Source organism: Budorcas taxicolor, chromosome 1, assembly GCF_023091745.1.
Source record: "Budorcas taxicolor isolate Tak-1 chromosome 1, Takin1.1, whole genome shotgun sequence".
Classification (NCBI taxonomy): domain Eukaryota; kingdom Metazoa; phylum Chordata; class Mammalia; order Artiodactyla; family Bovidae; genus Budorcas; species Budorcas taxicolor.
The window spans coordinates 216,525,188-216,544,565 of NC_068910.1; the positions used below are offsets into that span (position 1 = coordinate 216,525,188).

Below are 19,378 nucleotides of genomic sequence, written 5' to 3' on the forward strand. Positions count from 1 at the left end.
TTCTGAAAGAGATGGGAATACCAGACCACCTGACCTGCCTCTTGAGAAACCTGTATGCAGGTCAGGAAGCAACAGTTAGAACTGGACATGGAACAACAGACTGGTTCCAAATAGGAAAAGAAGTACATCAAGGCTGTATATTGTCACCCTGCTTATTTAACTTCTATGCAGAGTACATCATGAAACGCTGGGCTGGAAGAAGCACAAGCTGGGATTATTGCCGGGAGAAATATCAATAACCTCAGACATGCAGATGACACCACCCTTATGGCAGAAAATGAAGAGGAACTAAAGAGCCTCTTGATGAAAGTAAAGAGGAGAGTGAAAACGTTGGCTTAAAGCTCAACATTCAGAAAACGAAGATCATGGCATCTGGGTCCCATCGCTTCATGGGAAATAGATGGGGAAACAGTGGAAACAGTGTCAGACTTTATCTTTTTGGGCTCCAAAATCACTGCAGATGGTGACTGCAGCCATGAAATTAAAAGACACTTGCTCCTTGGAAGAAAAGTTATGACCAACCTAGATAGCAAATTCAAAGGCAGAGACATTACTTTGCCAACAAAGGTCCATCTAGTCAAGGTTATGGTTTTTCCTGTGGTCATGTATGGATGTGAGAGTTGGACTGTGAAGAAAGCTGAATGCCGAAGAATTGATGCTTTTGAACTGTGGTGTTGGAGAAGACTCCTGAGAGTCCCTTGGACTGCAAGGAGATCCAACCAGTCCATTCTGAAGGAGATCAGCCCTGGGATTTCTTTGGAGGGAATGATGCTAAAGCTGAAACTCCAGTACTTTGGCCACCTCATGGCCTATAAGATTGGGAGATACAGAAAAGACTGACGGTGGGACTTCCCAGGTGGCCCAGGAGGTAAGATTCTGTGCTTTCAATGCATGGGGGCGTGGGTTTGATCCCTGATTGAGGAACTAAGATCCCACTCGCTATACAGTGCTTGCAAAAAAAGGACTGATGTTAAATGTTGATGGCATAGAGGAAAATAATATCTTTATATTATTGGTGAAATTATAAATTGATACAATTCTGGATGGACAGCTGGCATTATCTATTTAAATTTTAATGTGTATGCTTCCTCCAAGGAATTCCATTTCTTCTATTAGTCACCACAGAGACTTGTACACGTGTTTGAGGCATGCGCATAATTCTGATTACATCAATCTGACTTGTCGGAGCAAAAAATTAGAAGCAATTTGAACAATCATCAACAAGGCAATTATTACTATATGGCACATCCTGTCTGTGAAATACTACAAGAGGTAAATGTAATGTGGTAGACATACATATACTGGGATGAAAATACTCGGCAAGACATAACGCAGAGCGAAGAAGGTAGGTTATAGTACAATGTGCTATCACTATTAATAAAGTCTAGGTGCTAAAACTGTGAAAGGTTGATGGGAAACAGATATGTGCACGTTGCCAAAGCACCCCTCACACACCTGTCAATGACAAAAGGAGACACCTGTGCAACAGAGCAATTAGGGAGTCTCCTTAGACCCAGTGCCCAACTAGCATCACCTACAGTGAGATCAGATCACTGCCTCCTGACAGGGTGCAGTATGGAAGCTACATCATCACCCGCTGAAGTATTTCTGCTCAAAATATTTTACCTGATTTAACTTCTGGTTTACAGAAAACACAAGGCATAAAGCAACAAGTTAAACAATGATAGACAGAAATAATCAGCCATACTGGAACGTGCGACCTCGTTACATAAAATTGCTTGCTCTCCCAAAACTCGATGTCACTGGGGAAAAAGTCAAAGGGAAGGGCAGGAATGTTTTAGGCTAAGAAGATTTAAGGTACATAATAAAGTGTAAGCTGCAGTCCTTAACTAAATACAACTATAAATAACACTATAAAAGTTTATGAAGCAAAAGCAGCAAAATGCTGCCAATCATTAAATCTGGACACAAGTTTATGGACATTGTCTGGTATTTCTTTCTACTTTTCTAAATAATGCTCTGTTTCTCTATGTATTATACATGCACATACACAGGAAAACCACATTTACAGTGATCACAGCCGGTCCTTCAGGAAGAGGACCGGAACTGGGAAAACGGGTGTAGAAGTCAGGTCCAACAAGTCTAGGAAAACAGAAACGTAACAACACACGGATGGTGCACCAACCTTGACGTATTCCACAGCTCTTGGAGAAAAATCACAGGCATAGGCAAAGATATCTGGATCTTCTTCTAAAAGTGGGAATAAACAGTTCCCAACCCCACAGCCAGCTTCAAGAATAGTCAATTTCTGATCTTCAACCTGAGGAAAGAGAACCCAAAGTTACAGTACACAACATCCCACCTAATGAAGAAGCAAACTAAAAGGTCCAGAACATGAAACAGGGTCTCTGCCCCCATGGAGTCGACAATTAACCAGGGAACGGATAACCCTAAGCAACCGATGCCTCGTCTGTGGTCCAACACTGGGTCATCTGGTGTGGAGCAAACAACCGCGTAACGGCTAACACAACAGGCTCTGAGGTTAAACTGCCTGCACGCAAATCTGAACTCTTCCCCTCACCCTGCGTTCCGTCCCTGAACAAGTCACTTATACAGCTTTGTCCCTCAGTTTCATCAGCAAGTGGGAAAGACACTAACGCTAAGCTTCAACATGTTACTTTAAGGTTTAAATTACAGAACACTACTGTTAAGTTCATGTAAAGGGGTGTGGTGAAGCATTTCATCACCATTATCATTATGAACCTGTCACTGAAATCATTCAGTATGAACTCAATATTTACATCTTTCAGATTCGCTTTAAAGAAACAGAAAATGCCCACTCAAGTCCTCTCTCCTCTGTATTGTACAACTCAGCAACTGCTAAAACAGTATTTGAGACAGTGTATATCTAAGCTACAAAAATTCATGAAGCCTTTGACAGGTTTCATAAATTTTCTACCTCACACTCGCCCTGGGAATGCAATAAAACACCCCTCTTCTACACATTTTAAATGGAGAATCGCTCGAACAAGGTGCAGTATTAGTTTACCTCTCTACATGATCTGAGCTCCTCAAACTCTCTGGTGGTCCAGTGTCTATCTTTGAAGAAATTAGTGCTGTTTCTTTTGTAAAAAAGGTCCCAGTTCTTCTGAGCCTCTTTTTCCAGTTTCTGCTGTTTAAAATCAGACACTAAAGCTTGGTCTCTCTTCAGTTTCTCCTCTTCTTCAGAGCTGAGAATCCTTGTCTGCAGCCCTCTCCTTTGCAAAGCAGCCATCTCCTACGTGGATGGTCATATGTTGAACATTTAACACTGCTGGAGATGGCCCATTCCTCAACAACCTGAGGACTTCAAGCGGATACCACAGACACAGGCAGGGTCCTCTCAGATGTGGTCCCTCAGGCTGGGTTCAAGCCTGAAGCAGCATCGGATACTTCGCAGGAAAGAAAAAAAAAAAAAAAGACATTCCGGTGGGGGGTTCTAGAACAGGTTTTTTTTTTTTAAGATGCTCAGTTAGCGGTTCTTGATTAGTTCTTTCACTTAACATTTCAATTCCGCAAACATTTACTAGATGCTGACCCTACACAAAGCCCTACCCCAGGACAGAAGAGGTCACAAAGAGCAAGACACAGACCCCCGCCTGCAGGGGGCTGACATCCAGTGGCCAGGGCTCTCACGCACAGAAAGGCTTAATTCCAACCCCAACAGTCAGTAAGCCGCTTTAGTCAGGGAAAAAAGTCACTCTCAGGAACTGACTGAGAAAGCTTACGGTTCCTCAGGGTTCGGTGTCCGTGAAACGGGGGTGTCTTTAAAAACAACCACGACGGCTGTCCAAGCCGGAGGCGGTCGGTCACCGTCGCCAAGGACGCGAGAGACGGCGTTTTTCGGGGAAAACGGAGCTACTACGCCCGGGTGGCCTGAGTCTGTCTCATGAACCCCAGGGGGAGTCCCTTTCGGGAACTGAGGCCCTCGCGCCGCCGTGGGCGCGCGAAAGGGACGAAAAAGAGGCTCAGGGACGCGGAGAGTGGGGCCGCCAGGACCCTGCGGATGAGCCGGGCCGCCCAGCCGCGAGGGGCGGCGGCGACCCGCGTGAGCCTGGTCCACCGCGCGCCGGGCGCCCCAGTCAGCAGTTCCTAGGTTCCCCTGAAGGGTGGGGCCGGGCGCGCTGAGCCCCCAGCCGGGCGCAGCCTCAGAAGCAGAACTTGGGAGCCACCGCGGGAAAAAAAACAACAAAAACAAACCAAAACGCTTCGTCGGGCCAACACCCACGCCCGCGCCGCAGAGAGACCTCGAACCCGGACTCCCCGGGCGGCCAGGACCTTCGGCCCCGGCGCCGCCCCCCCACTTCCGCTGCGGGCGCGGGCGCCCCTCCTCGGCGCCGGAAGTTCCGCCGGCGCGTCTCCTCGCAGTCGTGCCCCGCCCCGACGCGCAGGCCCGCGCTCGTTTCCGGCCTGCGCGGGTGGGCGCCGGCCCGGCTGCCCGCGCGCCCGCGAGCGCTGTCCCGGGAGCGCGGCGCCCCCGGACGCCGGCGCCGGCGGCTCGGGCCCGGGGCCGCGCCGGGAGGGCGCCCGGGCGGGCGCGAGGCCCGTGCGGGGCCATGAACGGGACGGCCAACCCGCTGCTGGACCGCGAGGAGCACTGCCTGCGGCTCGGGGAGAGCTTCGAGAAGCGGCCGCGGGCCTCCTTCCACACCATCCGCTGTGAGTCCGCCCCCCGGTCGCCCTCTGCCCCGGAGAAGGCCAGGGGGCCTTGCCGGCGTCCCCTCCCTCGGGGGACCTCGGGTTTTTCCTTTGGTTTTTCCCCAGCTCCCTCTTCTCAGACCAGACGCTTCCCTCAGCTCCCAGGATTTCTCCGCCTTGCGCTACCAAATGCTTCTCCCGAAGGTCATTGGACCCTCTTGCGCCCCGAACCTCCACGTCCCCCTGTTACTACCGAAGGGCTGCGACCCCACATCAGTTTCCAGCTTCCTTGTATTCCAGCCTCTCTTCACCCCCACCGCCCCCCGCACACCCAGATCCCCGCGCTTCAGGAGCTCTTCTCGTTTCCTCGGGGTTGGCATCCTCCACCTTCCCCTCTTATTACCGAAGGGCTGCGACCCCACATCAGTTTCCAGCTTCTTTGTATTCCAGCCTCCCCCTCCCCCTCGACCCACACCCCGATCCCCGCTGGGCATCTCCACGCTTCAGGAGCTCTTCTCGTTTTCCTCGGCGTTGGCCTCCACTCCCTCCCGTTCCATTCCCTTCCGGCCTTCTTTCCTTTTCTCTCCTTGCCCCCTTGGGTTCTGGCCTCCGCGACGCCCGGCTGCAGCCCCAGAACCCGCAGCTCTGCGCCCCGTCCGCCTTCTTTTCCTCCATATATCTGTGCCAGCTTGTCTCGCGCTTTGATGTCTTTTTGAGGTCACCAGACTACCCCTCACTTTTTCTCAAGACCCAGTCCCTTGTGGGTGGAAAGTAAAATTAGGATTGGAGAGCCAGGAATAAGTTAGAGCTTGATCTATGTTTGGAAGCAAAAGCCAGCAGGCATAAGGAATGTGCAGATAGTCATTATGCTGGACCTCTTTTTTTCTCCATGATTACAGACTCTGTTGAGGGAGGGCCTTTCCACTGTGTATCCTGGGTGAAGAATTGGCCGCCAGAGCATCCCACTATGATTCACAGACTCCTGGTTTCGCGTCCCGGTAGCCCCAGTACTGGTTAAGGCTTGTTTTTGTCGGAGGAGTTCTTAGATGTGACTCAACACCTTGAAACGGGCATAGTAGATGGTGAACTTCTGTCTTCCTGTGGTCACTTGCCAGGCCATTACTCTGCTTCCTGCTGACAGCAGATCAGCCCTCTGAGGGGCTGGGTTTGGGGAATCTGAGAAGAGCAGCATCATTTCCTGAGCAGTTTACTAAGTTGATGTTGTAGCAGAATGAAGGGCATTGTGCAGTTTAAATAAGACACTTGACAGAAGTACCTGGCCTGCAGTCTGAGGCAGGTTTGTGTTAAAAGGCAGTAAGATGGCTGTTCACGCTGTGCCTTAACTGCAATTCAGAAACATGGGCAAGATTAACCTTTGGAAATACAGTGCAACCTTCTGCTCCAGATATCTGTAGGAATATTCTTGTTAAAGCTGTGGAACTTGAGTGTGGCAAATCCTAACTTTGACAGCTCTTTTATTTCCTTTATGTAAATGTGTTTTTTTCAGAAGTTGATTGTAAACACTATCCTAGTCCTGTTCTTCATCTAAACTATCGATTTTAATTGAAATTCAGTGCTAATGAAGAAAAAAAAAATGCTGTGACCTTTCATGTTTCATATTGTGTTTTACAATCACAGGGTTTTAAAAACATACTCTGTTGCTTTTCATCCTTATAATAACCCTAATAAAACACCTCATTGTAGGTAATAAGGCATGAATTTTCATCTGTCACTTAGGGGAAGGGAGTATCTGCTTAATGAAAAGTTACATAAATTCTAGCCCTTTTCCTTCGGAATTATCCAGTGGGGATAAGAGGGAAAGTATATGGAGGTATAGATGAAACTATATTGCCCCAGAACTGGTAATGAAGCTGGGTGATGGTATGCAGGACTCATTATATTATTCTCTTTGCTGTTGTATATGAGAAATTTTCCACAGTGAGATAACATTTTAAGAAATTCTAAGTGGTTTGTATTTTCTTTTATGTGAGTTATAAAAATTTTCCATTCTTACATGCGAATGCCGTGCAAGCACTTAATACAAGTAACCTGGTGGATAAATGCTTTTTTTCCTTTCCCTTTAGATGACTTTAAGCCGGCGTCTATAGACACTTCCTGTGAAGGAGAGCTTCAGGTCGGCAAAGGAGATGAAGTCACAATTACGCTGCCACATATCCCTGTAGGTTTTATTACATCGTTGTTGTTGTTGTTTAATGTGGAATCACAGTGAATCCTCATACTGTTATTGCAATTTGATTTCCTCCTTTTTAAAAACTTCTAGATTTCTGAAGTGCCAACATGAGAAAAGGAACTATGGGGGTCAGATGGGATGGAATTCATGCTTCCCAGGCTCCTGAGTAAAAAAAATTCTTTGTCGTTTTTCCCAAACTCCCTTTCCCCATTTGTTCCTAAGAAGGCAAGGTGGAACCTGGCTCCTCCTTTAGACATATGTAGCCTCTCCCAACAGCTGCAGAGAAAGAGGCCCAAGTGCTCTATGGGTATAAAACAGCAACAGCTTAGGGGCTTGGAGAGGCAGGGGCGGGATCAGCATGGTTCATGAATCTGGCAGGGGGTGATGTGCAGGCTGGTGGTTTCAGGCAGGACCTAGGTTTGGAGCCACAGGTTAAAAGCTGAGTGGAGAACCCTCGCAGAGAGACACTGCTGAAGTCTTACCAAGGCACCACTCTGATTGCAAGGATCAGACAGAATAGTCTTAATGAACACATGCATGTCCCAGGCCTGTCCTGGAACATGTTAAGTTCTTGGTAACCAGTGAGAGAATGAAAAGGCTCTGGACAGAGAGCCTTGGGAAGTGTTGTGCTGACAAAAAACTGTCTGCCAGTTCAAACAGCTCTCATTAGTTGTTGCCTTTGGCAGGTTACATCATCTCCCTTTGGACCTTAGTCTCCCAAATGTAAAATAAAGAGGTTAGATAAATGATCCCTAGGGTCCCTTCCAGCTCTTAATTTTTACTGTATGAACCAGGAGTCAAGGAGCCAACCAATTTCTGATTCCATCCAGGGGATTAAACGATACATTCGGCAAATACTAACATCTGCCCACAGTGGTGCTGGCTCATTACGAGGTACTGAGAATATAGTCTTGAAGAAAACAAGCGTGTTTCTCGTCCTTAGGGAGTTTAAATAACTGTAGGAAAACGTAGCACTTACTTTAGAAAGCCTAGGGAGACTTGCGTGAGGAAGTGATCTTTGAGCAGATTTGAAGGTTGACTAATTGAGAGGGAGGGAGGGGTTGGGATGTTGCGGACAGAGTCCTTGTTAAATCCCTGCAAGATAGAACTTGCGGTTCTGAGAGAGGACTGGTGCCTTCTTCTCTGGAACCTGCAGAGCTCGGGGTAAGAGAAGCCAGGTGCAGTGGAGGGGCCAGGTGGCTGGTTTGAAGGGTTTCTGCTTGGGCCTTACGCACTGGGCAGTCATGGAAGGCCTTAGGCAGGTTAGTGGCTTGAGGTACTTGAACCAGCCAGAACGGTGAGCTTGGAGAAGGTGTGTAGTTACTTAGCATGAAGGGGAAGCCCGAACTCTCCAAGCATGAAGGGGAAGCCCTAACTCTCCAATTACAAGGAAATGCAGAGATCGCTCTACTGCTCATAGTGAGAGCTCTACTCAGTGTCAGATAGGAACACATCATTTGTGTTTCTCAGTTCACACTTTACTATTATTTGTAACATTTCCCAAATCTCTGGAAAATGTACAGTAACTTAAAAATTTTATATTTATTTCTTGATTACTTAGAGCTGGTTGCACGGTTATAGATTCTTGCTATATTATTTCCTCTTTAACTCCTGGCTTCCCAAGCAAAAATAAAATGCAAATCAGCTTATTCTATTTCTTTAAAAAATTTGTTTTATTTACTTGACTGTGCTGAGTCTTAGTTGTAGCATGTGGGATCTAGTTCCTTGACCAGGAACTGAACCCAGGCCCCCTGCATTGCAAGCACAGAGTCTTAGCCACTGGACCACCAAGGAAGCCCCCTTTCTCTTCCTGTTTGGGTAGTTCTGGTAAGAGATTTGCTGAGATAAAGCCAGCTCTAAGTTCAGTCTTGATATTCATAACTGGGGTATGTGGTTTGATTGTCCGAATTGTTCTTTTGTGGCGGAAAAGGGATCCACACCACCGATGACTGTGTTCAAGGGGAACAAGCGGCCTTACCAGAAGGACTGTGTGCTGATCATCAATCACGACACTGGAGAGTATGTGCTGGAAAAGCTCAGCAGCAGCATCCAGGTCAAGAAGACGCGGTATGTGAGAGAGCAGATCGAGCCTGCTGTGCTGTATCTGCAGACTTGCCTTGTCTGTTCAGTTATTTTATTTTATGAGAGTGTGCCCGTCTGGGAACTTAGTGTCCTGTTGGCAGGCTCAGCAACTCCCACCTGTGTCTTCTCAGACAAGTCGGAAAATGTCTTTTCCTCAAAGGCAATGAAAATAAATAATGTTTTTAAGACCTGAAACGTAGAAGTCACTGGGGAGAGGGGTATGCTTTATGATTGAGCCAGTTGTATTAATCTCATGGTTGTTGATGCAGTTCCACCAAAGGGATGAGATTGAAGTTTACAGACTTAAAATTATGAAAGAGTAATTGAGTAATATATATTCTTTTTTAGAGTGACAACATTAAGTTTTCATACGATGCGTTTGAGATTATTATAATATCAAAGCTGTCCCTAATTTCTTTGAATAGTGAGCTCTCTTTTAATTTTTAACTTGACAGGCATTACATGTGTCATATGAGGCCAATTAGATTTTATTTTAAAGTCAGATTTTATTCTCTAAGTAGAAGTAACCTAGTGGTTCTATTAGTGATACAGTAATTACTGTACTAGAGTAACTTTTAAAGAGAGGGTTACGGTCTGATGTTTTTCTGTGTATGCCTCCTCAAGCTGGTTTTCTTTGCTCATTCCACAAAAAGAAAAGGTACCCGCCATTTACTGAGGTCTAATCACAGGCCGGGCACTGTGGTAGATGTTTCACACGCATTGTCTAACTTTTACAAGTAACTTTTGGAAAGGTGGTGTTACCTTCCGCACACACGCTTACAGATGAAGAGATGGGGTCGGTGCGCTGATGCCTGCCTGAGCTTGGGGCCACGGGGAGCTCTGCCGGGCGGACGCCGCGGAGCCCCCTCCTGCTGCTCAGTGTGTGTTGGTAGGTTACCTCCTCCAGCCAGGGGCTGCGGTTAGCCTGCCGGAAGCCTGATGGTTGTGGGGGTTTCTGTTACTACTCAGTGTCATCTGGGAACCAGCCGTGTTTTACCACTTAAGTGTTTGTTAAAAATACGAGATTTCAGGACCTATTAAGTCAGAGTCTGCACTTTAATAGAGATTCCCCAAAGTGGGGTCGCACAGAGTCGGACACGACTGAAGCGACTTAGCAGCAGCAGCAGCAGCAGCAGCAAAGCTTGAAAAATGCTGAGCTAGTGCATTTACAAAAGAAATTATGGATGAATGGTACTTCCTAGGTCTGAGGTGGAATGCTCTGCCTGTGTGCCAGCAAGAGCTGGCCTGTGAGAAAATGAGCAAGTGGTAACTAGATAATGGGGAGAAAACTGCAAACAGGCCCGTATTTCCAGAGCTAGTTATCTTTAATAACTCATTTGCCTGTGGTTATAACTTTATAGTGTGCAGAAGTTGAGTAGTTACATTTTCTGTTACTCAGACGGGTTCTCATAAACACAGTATACCCTACCTCAGTGCCTTAGCTGCTGCTCGGTAAAGAGCGTGAGCGTGAGGGCAGCGAGTCTCGTGCCCATGTGTCTCCGGTGCGCAGTGCAGAACGGGCGCAGCAGAATGCGTCGTTGGCGTGGCGGCATTACAGGCGCAGTCTTCTGGAGCCTGCGGTTCTGCAGCTGCTTCCAGGTCCTTGGTAACTGGGGCAGATCTGAGAACCACTGTTTCTGCCCCTCCAATTCACAGGCCGTTTCTCATTTCAGAGCTGAGGGGAGCAGTAAAATCCAAGCCCGAATGGAGCAGCAGCCCCCTCGACCCCCACAGCCGTCCCAGCTGCCACCGCCGCCTCCGCCTCCACCTGTGCCGTTCAGAGCGCCAACCAAGCCTCCAGCTGGACCTAAAACCTCTCCCTTAAAAGATAACCCCTCACCTGAACCTCAGCTAGATGACATCAAAAGAGGTAGAGGGCGGTTTCTGGAGCCCCGGTAGCAACTTGGAGGAGGGCACTGATGTTTCTACGGAGGTCGCAGGGCTGGTGGCATGGGCGTTCTCTGCCACTGTAGCAGTTTATGCAGGGGTCACCTTTCCAGACGTGATGGGTGTGCGGGGTTACCACTCACCTCGTTTGATAAGGGGGAGTTCAGAGACTTGGGCTGTGGCTGTCTTTGCAGCAGTCTGCTTAGAGGCCCGGGGTTTAAACAAGCCTGTCTACCATCTGAAGGTCCATATGGCACACCTTAAGGCTTTGGAAGAAGAGAATTTCCAGGTGCTGGGGATGAAAACCAAGCAGGCCAATGTTAATACAGTGTCTAGGCTAAATTCCTCAGCCAGTGCTTGGTAGTGACAAAAAGTGTGAAGTAGGAAAGCTCCATGAGGACCAGTGGCCTCGAAGGACTTAGCTGTCTGGTCAGGCTCTCTCCAGTGCAAGCCTGAGACAGAGCTCACTGTGGTTTTCTCCCCAACACAGTGGATGGTTTTAGTTGTCCAGGCTCTTAGGAAGTTATGAAGATAAGTGTTGTATTTCATATTTTTGAAGTTTTATGAAATAAAATTAAACCCATAAGAGCGGTAAACAGGGAAAGATAAAAAGTTGCCCTTGGGAAATTTGCCTTTTCCACCTTGTGGAAATACTGTCTCTTTGCAAATGAGATCACTCTGTGTGTGGGGCACAGTTGTTAAGCCTCTGGATTTTGTTTTTCCTCCTGGACATTGGAATGCTGTCTGTGGAAGTTTTCACTTTAGCTGAATAGGAATTGGGCCATGAGTGGTTGGTTGTTGCCAGTTACGCTTAAAGGAACCATAGTCATTTAAGGTCTCGTGGTGTGTTTGGACAGGGGAATCTGGCATCTTCCCCGATGTGTTCTGTGGTGGGTCCTTAATACATTCACGGACACTGAGGTGGTCGGGTAGAACGTGTTCTTTCCCTGCTTTACGTTTGATACAAACGCAGCACCTGAAGGCATGGCTGTCCATCAGATGTGTAAAGAGGACAGAGGAGGAAGAAAAAGACGTTCTTGAGCAGCCTTGGCCCCTCTTAAGAACCTTGTGGGACGTGCAAGCTGGAAAGGACCCCAGAGGCTGTCTGCTCTGGCCCTTCCTTTTTCCAGAGCGTCCTGGAAAATTCATTGCCTTCCCCCTGGGTCTGCCAGCTGGTTAGAGGTGGATCCAAAGCAAGTGCTCAGACCTTCCAGTTCCTGGTCAGATTTTGCTCAGCCCCTGAGCAGAATATTGCTCTTCTCCTGTTTGGTGTTTAATCCTGTTAGTCACCGTCTTTCTTTTTTAGGCAGATGAGGCCAAACAGACTTAGCTCCATTTCTTAAAAGAATCATTATCTTGAACCAGTGTGCGTTTGGGGTGCTTTGGGTGAATTAAATGTTTCCATTGTCTCTCCGGAGACATGTTAGGGGTTTTTGTTTGTGGGTTTTGGTCATTTTGTTTGTTTTTAAGGGCTCGAGAGGCAGGAGCTCATCTTCAGGTATCCCTGGTTGCTCTGGGTTTTGCCCGTGCCCTGTGTACGGAAAGCTCGACACGCTGACCCTGCCCTGTCATCTGTTCCAGAACTGAGGGCCGAGGTGGACATCATTGAGCAGATGAGCAGCAGCAGCGGGAGCAGCTCCTCGGACTCGGAGAGCTCGTCGGGGAGTGACGACGACAGCTCCAGCAGCGGCGGCGAGGGCAGCGGCCCCGCGTCGCCCCCGCAGCCCTACGGCGGCCGGCCGGCCGTGGCCAACGGGACCGGAGCCGCGCGGCCGCCAGGAAGCACGCAGCTCATGAGCACCCTCAGTAAGTGTGCCTTCCTGCTTCCAGCCGGGGCGGAGCTGGGAGGGCCGGCCGGAGCGGTGGCTTCTGTCTGTCTTACGCTGGAGTCTATAAACCTGAAGATATTTACAGCATAAGAAAGGGTCCTGCAAAGACAGTTTGAAGCAGAAAGGAGCAAGTAAAGTCCCCAAGCAGTAAACACAGGAAGCACAAAACTAAAAATCTGTTTCTTCTCTTCGCTTTTCTGTATTGGCACAAATTAAGTTTTGTGGATTCCGGGAAGTGCTGATATGTGAGTTTGGAACCAGCCAACCTTGGGCAGAAGGGAAGAAAGGGACACTGTAGTGTCTGTGACCTTCAGCATAGCTGGTGGCAGAGGGGAACAAGAACAGCCGTCTTCATCTTGGACGCGGGGAGATGCCGGTCTGTGCGCTGTCCTCTCACCAGAGTCCCTGGAGCTGGGTGTCCTGGGCTGACTTCGGGATGTGTCATACATAACCCTGCTCCTGTGGGGTAGGCAGAGTCCCTCTCAGCTCCACACTGTAGCCGTCTAACAGCCCCCTTGTGTGGGGCCGGCCTTGTAGGCCTCTGTCCGCTGGGGGCGAGAGCACTCCCCGCCTCCTCCAACACACACACACACTCCCGTGTGTGCCGGGCCCTACTGCCCTACCTGAGTGGGTTCAGCACTGTTGTGACGCCAGCGAAGGCTGTCTTCTGCCATCTCACGATACAGGCTGAGCTTCTGGATTTCGGGTATACTTGGCGCTCTTCCCCGTTGGCTCAGGGAACTAAGTTTTACACTGGACCTCTGGTATTCATACTGGAGAATGACCACAGCTCCTGTGACTGTAACTCAGCTCTTGGTTTTACCGAGTCAGCGCTAACCTTCGTTTCCTCCCAGAAAGTAAGAGCCGAAAATGGCTCAGTGCATGTTACTCACCCAGTGCATGTTTAAGTGCCTTAAGCTCCTTTTTAGCTCTTTACGGCTCTTTATTAGCTCTCCCGGCTTGTAGCTTTTCCAATGGCAAGACCTTAATCTTTACATACCACATATACAATAAAGTACGGAAGTTACCTAAACCAGGATCGTCAACCAGAACCAACTTACAGACCCTAAAGTCACAGTAAATAGCACAAATCTCCTAAACCCTAATGTGAAACCATATAGAGTGATGATGGTATTATTTTCCTAAATGGTAACATGCATTATATTTTTTCCTCCAAAAAACAAATCGATCAGTTTGAACCTGCGTCAAATAAGAAATCTCAGAACTGAGTCTTCAGCTCCGTTATGCTGAGCTGTTCACATGCACGTCACCTTCTTCGTAAGCGATGGTGCTTGGCTTTTCTGATTGGAATTACTCGCTTGTGCTGTGCCCTCCTTCCCACGTCTGGAACAGTAGGGGTCACCTTTATTGGTCTCAGACCTCTTTATGTCATAAAAATTATTGAGGACTCCAAGGAGTTTTTAGTAGCTTGTGTCCGTGTTTTACCACATTAGAAATTAAAACTGAGACATGCTTAAAATACTCAGTAATTCATCTGAAAAAATGACAATCAGCCATATGATAATAAAAATAACACTTTTATGAAAAGTTTTCTAAATAAAATACTCAGTGTGAAGAGTAACATTGCTTTAAAATTTTGCAAATCTCTTTGACAACGTAGGGAGTCTTACATCTGCTTCTGCATTCAGCCTTGCCATCAGTTGTGTGGGTTGAAGTCGATGAAGAAGATCTGGCGTCACAAAGGTTTATAGTTAGAAAAGGGAGGAGCTTGGGGGTGTTCTGAAAGGGCCTCGGGGACCCTGGGGTCCTGAGAACACCCTGAGCGGAGGTGGCCCAGAGATCAGTGATCCCAGAAATGTAGAAGTTCACTTTTGTTCTATTCTAAGTGGTATCAGCTGGCGTCCTGTGAGTCCTCTTATTCTTTCAGGTGGAAAATCTTTACATTCTTCACTCCTAAACCTAGATGTTGCACGCTGAGCAAAATGTAAGGTTTTACAGAGCTCAGCAGTTCAGATCTGAGGTGTAAAGTAACGTGACTGTTCCGGCCAGAGGGGCTGGGGGGTCTGTGTATGCTGTGTTAGCAGGTTATTGGCATGAACAGAATTTAGCTGCCTGACCAGGAAACCCAACTGGGCATTATTATTTTCACTCTTATGAAGAAACCTGATATGAACAATTCCACTAAGTAGTCAATTTATGACTTGTTTTTACTGTTTATTGAGACATGTAAAAACTGTGTAGCCAGTCCTTCCCCGCTCTGCCTCAGTGCGCAGTATTGCTGTCCTTTGCAGATGCAAAAATAGCAATTCTTTTAAAACGTTGACGGTACCAGTTTTGTGGCCGAGCCAAATCAGTTTTCCTCCATAGTTAAACTGAACCAGCCTGGTGTTACTGGAGCGTGAGAGCCCAGACAGGCACCAAAGAACCATGGGGGCGTTGTTTTTAAACTTGTGTCCTTTTGGTCTGATTCTGTTTTCTCTTTATAGGAAATGACTTGCAGTTGAGTGAGTCTGGCAGTGACAGTGATGACTAGAGCCGGATCTTTTGAAATCAACTTTTTGGTGCACAGCTCTGCCGCAAGAACAGGCTGCTTTAGCGTGCAGTCCACGCTGAGAGGAAAATGTGGGGATCGTGACTCCAGGAGGAATTGGAGGCTCTGAAGCACTCAGATGTGCATGTCTTTAACTTAGTGGTGATGGGTGATTTTCTCACGTAATTTTTGAACAATCTCAACGTTTCAAAGTTTTAAGTAGATCTATAGCAGAACTAACAGAATTGTATCTCTATTTGGTTAACACTGTTAATGGAAACCAGACGAACGTGCCCTGGTCTAGGTTCCTCAAAGGCCACTTCTGGCCAGTGCTTCAGTGTCAAACCTTAGCAGCCACCAACGTGGCCAAATGGTTTGCCCCAGTGAAAGGAGGGGTAGGGGGAGAGGGCAGCCTCAAACCCCAGCACAGATGCATGTTCCAGCCACTTCCAGCTATGGACCTGCGGGGGTGAGGAGGTTCTGCCTGACCCAGCCTGGCAGGCCTGTGTGGAAACGGACTTCAGGAAGGGGTATGAGAGCGTCCGTGGGGGGCCTGGAGTCGTGGCTCAGCCCCATGCCTGCAGATGAGGAAGGGACATGCGTGGCTGGCGGGGGGCCAGTGTCTTGCCCCAGGCCAGGCCTTCCCACTGCTGCCCCTAAATCTCTTACTGGAACCAGAGAGTCTTGTCCGTGGGCCTGTGTAAGAGCTGTGTTGTGCATCAGAGCTTTTCCTGGATTCCCAAAGATAGAAGTGTGGGCTCCTTCTCTCCAGTTTAGATCCACGCAGTCCCTGAATACACCAGTCCCTCGTGAGTGGGGTGGGGAGCAGAGGGAGCCAGCAGCCATGGTGCTGATGCCCACGCCTCGCTTAAACTGGGGCTTTCAGCTCCGCATGGGTCCGTAACGAGGGCTTCTTTCGGAGGCTGCCAGCGGGGACGAACGGGAGGGCTGAGGTGAGGAGGCCTCTGGGCAGATGGGCCGGCAGCTGCTCTCCAGACTGCGGTCTGGGTGGGAGGCATGCAGTGTGCAACGCGCAGGTGTTGGCAGGGCTCCCCAGTTCTTGCTTTTGCACCGCTGTTTGTGCTTGAGTCCCAAGCTGGCTCGTTTTTTATACACAACCAGAAGAAGGTCGCGGGATTGCCTTCTGCGGTATGCCATTTCCAGATGAATCCGTTATGGGGGGGAACCGGTCACTAGGAAGCATTCCGTACGCAGTGGGTGTGTGATAAGTCTTCCCACAGTCAGTGCGTTAGTGTGGAGTCGCCCACTTCTGTCACTTGAATGATTACGTCCTGAGAAATGTCTGTTGGCTTTGATTCAGCCGTATTGAGAACGTGAAGACCTTTCTCCCGCTGGTGACCTCTCCCTCCTTGGCTAGTGGAGGGAAGCAGTCTGGACCCAGGAAGAAGCTAGGTGATTGGTGGCAGGGGCTTTGAGTTGAGCCTCACGAAGTCACCTGTGTCCCCTGCACGGTGGCCCCAGTAAGCTGGAGCGGGGGCCGGGCAGCCGCCAGCTGCGCTAAGGGCTCACGCCAGCGCCTGTGCTGGGTCCTCCGCCCGTCATGCGGCTTTGTGGAGTTCATGGCAGGTAGGAACTTACTTACAATGAATTGGTTGTTTTTAATTTCTTGATAATGACAGCTCAGGGAAGCTGAAGGTCGTGGTTGTGTGTTAGTCACTCACTCGTGTCCAACTCTTTGCGACCCCATGGACCAGGACCCGCCAGGCTCCTCTGTCCATAGGATTCTCCAGCAAGAACACTGGAGTGGGTTGCCATTTCCTTCTCCAGGGGATCTTCCTGAGTGAGGAATTCAAGCCAGGTCTCCTTCACTGCAGGGGGATGCCTTAAGGCAGGTCTCCTGCACTGCAGGGGCATGCCTTCCTGTTTGAGCTGCCAGGGAAGCCCGCAGGTGATGGTTAGGAGACATGAATTGTTTCTGGATGTGGGAATTGTTTCACCGCTCTTCACTTGCTCAGGCTGGGACAGGCACCAGGAACTTGGACTAAAGATAGATCTATTTAAGTCTCTTTCCCTCTTTTCCTCCCCTCAGGGGCTTGATACGCGTGGCCAGCCTGGGGTCTGGGCCTGTCTGGGGTCTGCTGGTGTGTCGGCAGTGCCTGCCGGTGGCCTGCCAGGGGGGTGGGCTCTGCATGCAGCCCCCGCCCCATCCCCGCGTGCCAGCCCTGCAGGCCTGTCACAGCAGCTGGCCCAGCCCCGGTTCTGTTCTCCACACAAGTCTCTGCCGGTTGCCTCTGCACGCCCTCCAGCTTTGCCCCGCAGAGTAAGGAATCCTTTCTTTTTGGAAATGAAGCCTCCAGCCTCACAGACTCCCCCTCACGAGTGCCCTCCTGCCAGCCAAGCTGGACCTGTTCTTCCTGCCTCTGTGCCTTGTCAGCCACCTGCCCTGGCCCCGCTCACGGGGCTCTGTGGGTGCCACCAGCCCACACGGACCTTCCCCTTGCTCAAGTGCTGGTTGGCGCAGGCCCCAGGCGGGCCCTGTGGTTCTCCTCTCTCTTCCCTGGAGCTCGCGGGAGCAGACTGGAGAGGCTCACAGCCTGGTGGGAAGAGGGCACAGAACCGCGGGGACACTCCCGGCCTCCGGGGACAGCTGGAGACTGTCCGACTGAAGCGTTAAAACGGCCTTTCCTTTGTTCTGTGTACCATCTGTCACTGGGTGCAGTGAAGTGTGAAGACTTAAGTCCGAAGCATCTGAGGAGCCATGGCAAGCGAGCCGGCGTACGGGTGTGATTCGGGGAAACAGACTAGAACTGTGTCAGGATGCCACTCATCAACTCTTTTATTTCTGTAGCAGAATCATATTTTTAAAGTGTAGTTTTAATGTGTATGTGTTTCAGTGGTGGGAAAACTTGAAAATTCCAAGATCCTTATTACTTCCGTATTTGAGAGGCTGGTTAAGTAGGGTGTGTGGGGGGGTGTGCATGTGATGTATTTATTACACTATCTGAAAGGATAATTGTGTCTCATGTGGATATGCACTAGGTACAGCCACAGTGTATGTTTCCATTTGGTGAGGAAGGTAGGATCCGTAAAACTCAGGCCTTAACCAGTAGGTTGGACGACAAGACCAATTGAAATGTCATGAAATGTCTTTGTTGCTCCTGTTATTTCTGTCTTGAATTCATTGTCTCGTTCTTTAATGATTATTAAAATCTTGTGCCTGAAAGTTTTATTTTGCTTAATTATGAAGTAGACATGCATGTTTATATTTATGCAAAATATTTGCTGTAAAGGTTTTTTTTTTTGGTTTACTCTTTTTAAAAAAAATCACTATATTTAAGTAAAAAATGAAGGTCAGCAATATACATTTCTCGAGTTTTCTTTTTTTACTAGAAATTGATCTAGGAGTCTGAAAAATGTAGGGTTCTGCCAGGGTCCAGCCCCGGTGGATCCAGGGAATTCGAAGGGTGGATGGAGTCGGCGAGGAAAAAACTTATTTATTTATTAATATAAGATTAGATTAGGAAGAAATAGTGTAGTAGGAAAATTAAGTGGAGAAAGAGGGCTGAATAACTTGTTACGCGGAAGACCAATAAAATTCCAGACAAGGAATTTGCACCATCTACATTGGGCCACCGGCGCTCGCTTTGAATATCTAAGGGTGCCTCGCCTTAGGCTCCCTTTCGCGCGGGTCTTAACAGCCAGGGCAAGTAAGTAGACTTGGCGAGCCTCCGCGCCCCAGATGGGAATTCAGCCTGAAATTAAAGTAAAGAGCAGAGGGAGGGAAAGGGAGAAAAGGAGAAAGAGAGAGAGAGACAAGGGGGAAACCAGTCCAGTGACTGGCTCCGTCCTCTATCATTCAGAAGGCCTTTTATACTTTTGATAAAACATGGAGATCAGTGGGTAACACAAAGTTATGCAGCGTTAGCAGTCCAGACTCATCAAAACCAGGCTTTTCTCTGCATACCTAATTGCATACACAAGTCTTAGGTGATTTACATCATATTCTGGCTAACAGGGGCAAATTAACATTTTACAGCCTTTTTTCTGATAAGGGTTTATCAACCAGAAGACTTATTTGTGTTGATCTTCCCAAAGTCTGGTGCCATTCTCAGAAAGCACTAAATAAAATTACATTCTTACATAGCAAAGATACAGCAGTTTATAACAAGTGAAAGGAGTACAGTGATTTATAACAAAAGAAAAGTAACTCAAAAGTCTAGTGTTGCTAACATCAAAACTACTATACTCCTTTTTCTATATCCCAATTACATTGATTAATATCCTTCAGGTGTTAAAAGA

At 48.4% G+C, this 19,378-nt stretch overlaps 2 protein-coding genes across 6 annotated transcripts in view; one reads left to right on the top strand and one right to left on the bottom strand.

The window, feature by feature from the left end:
• METTL6 (methyltransferase 6, methylcytidine) overlaps positions 1-4,272 on the bottom strand; it is a 64,750-nt gene extending 60,478 nt beyond the window's left edge. For all 5 annotated transcript variants that reach the window (XR_008200185.1, XR_008200186.1, XR_008200182.1 and 2 more), the window contains exons 1-2: positions 3,011-4,272; positions 2,147-2,281 (exon numbers count right to left, since the gene is read on the bottom strand). Coding sequence is in view for 1 of the 5 variants with exons in the window: in XM_052649694.1 (XP_052505654.1) it covers positions 2,147-2,281; positions 3,011-3,235 (360 nt within the window). In the remaining 4 variants the exon portion in view is untranslated. The remainder of the gene's footprint in view (positions 1-2,146; positions 2,282-3,010) is intronic.
• EAF1 (ELL associated factor 1) lies at positions 3,890-18,302 on the top strand. Its single transcript, XM_052645883.1, is given in 8 exon segments — positions 3,890-4,064; positions 4,242-4,504; positions 4,506-4,659; positions 6,723-6,817; positions 8,760-8,896; positions 10,585-10,781; positions 12,380-12,604; positions 15,075-18,302. Coding segments are annotated over 8 exon segments (1,293 nt in total). The 3' UTR covers positions 15,122-18,302.
• The last annotated feature ends 1,076 nt before the right edge of the window (positions 18,303-19,378 follow it).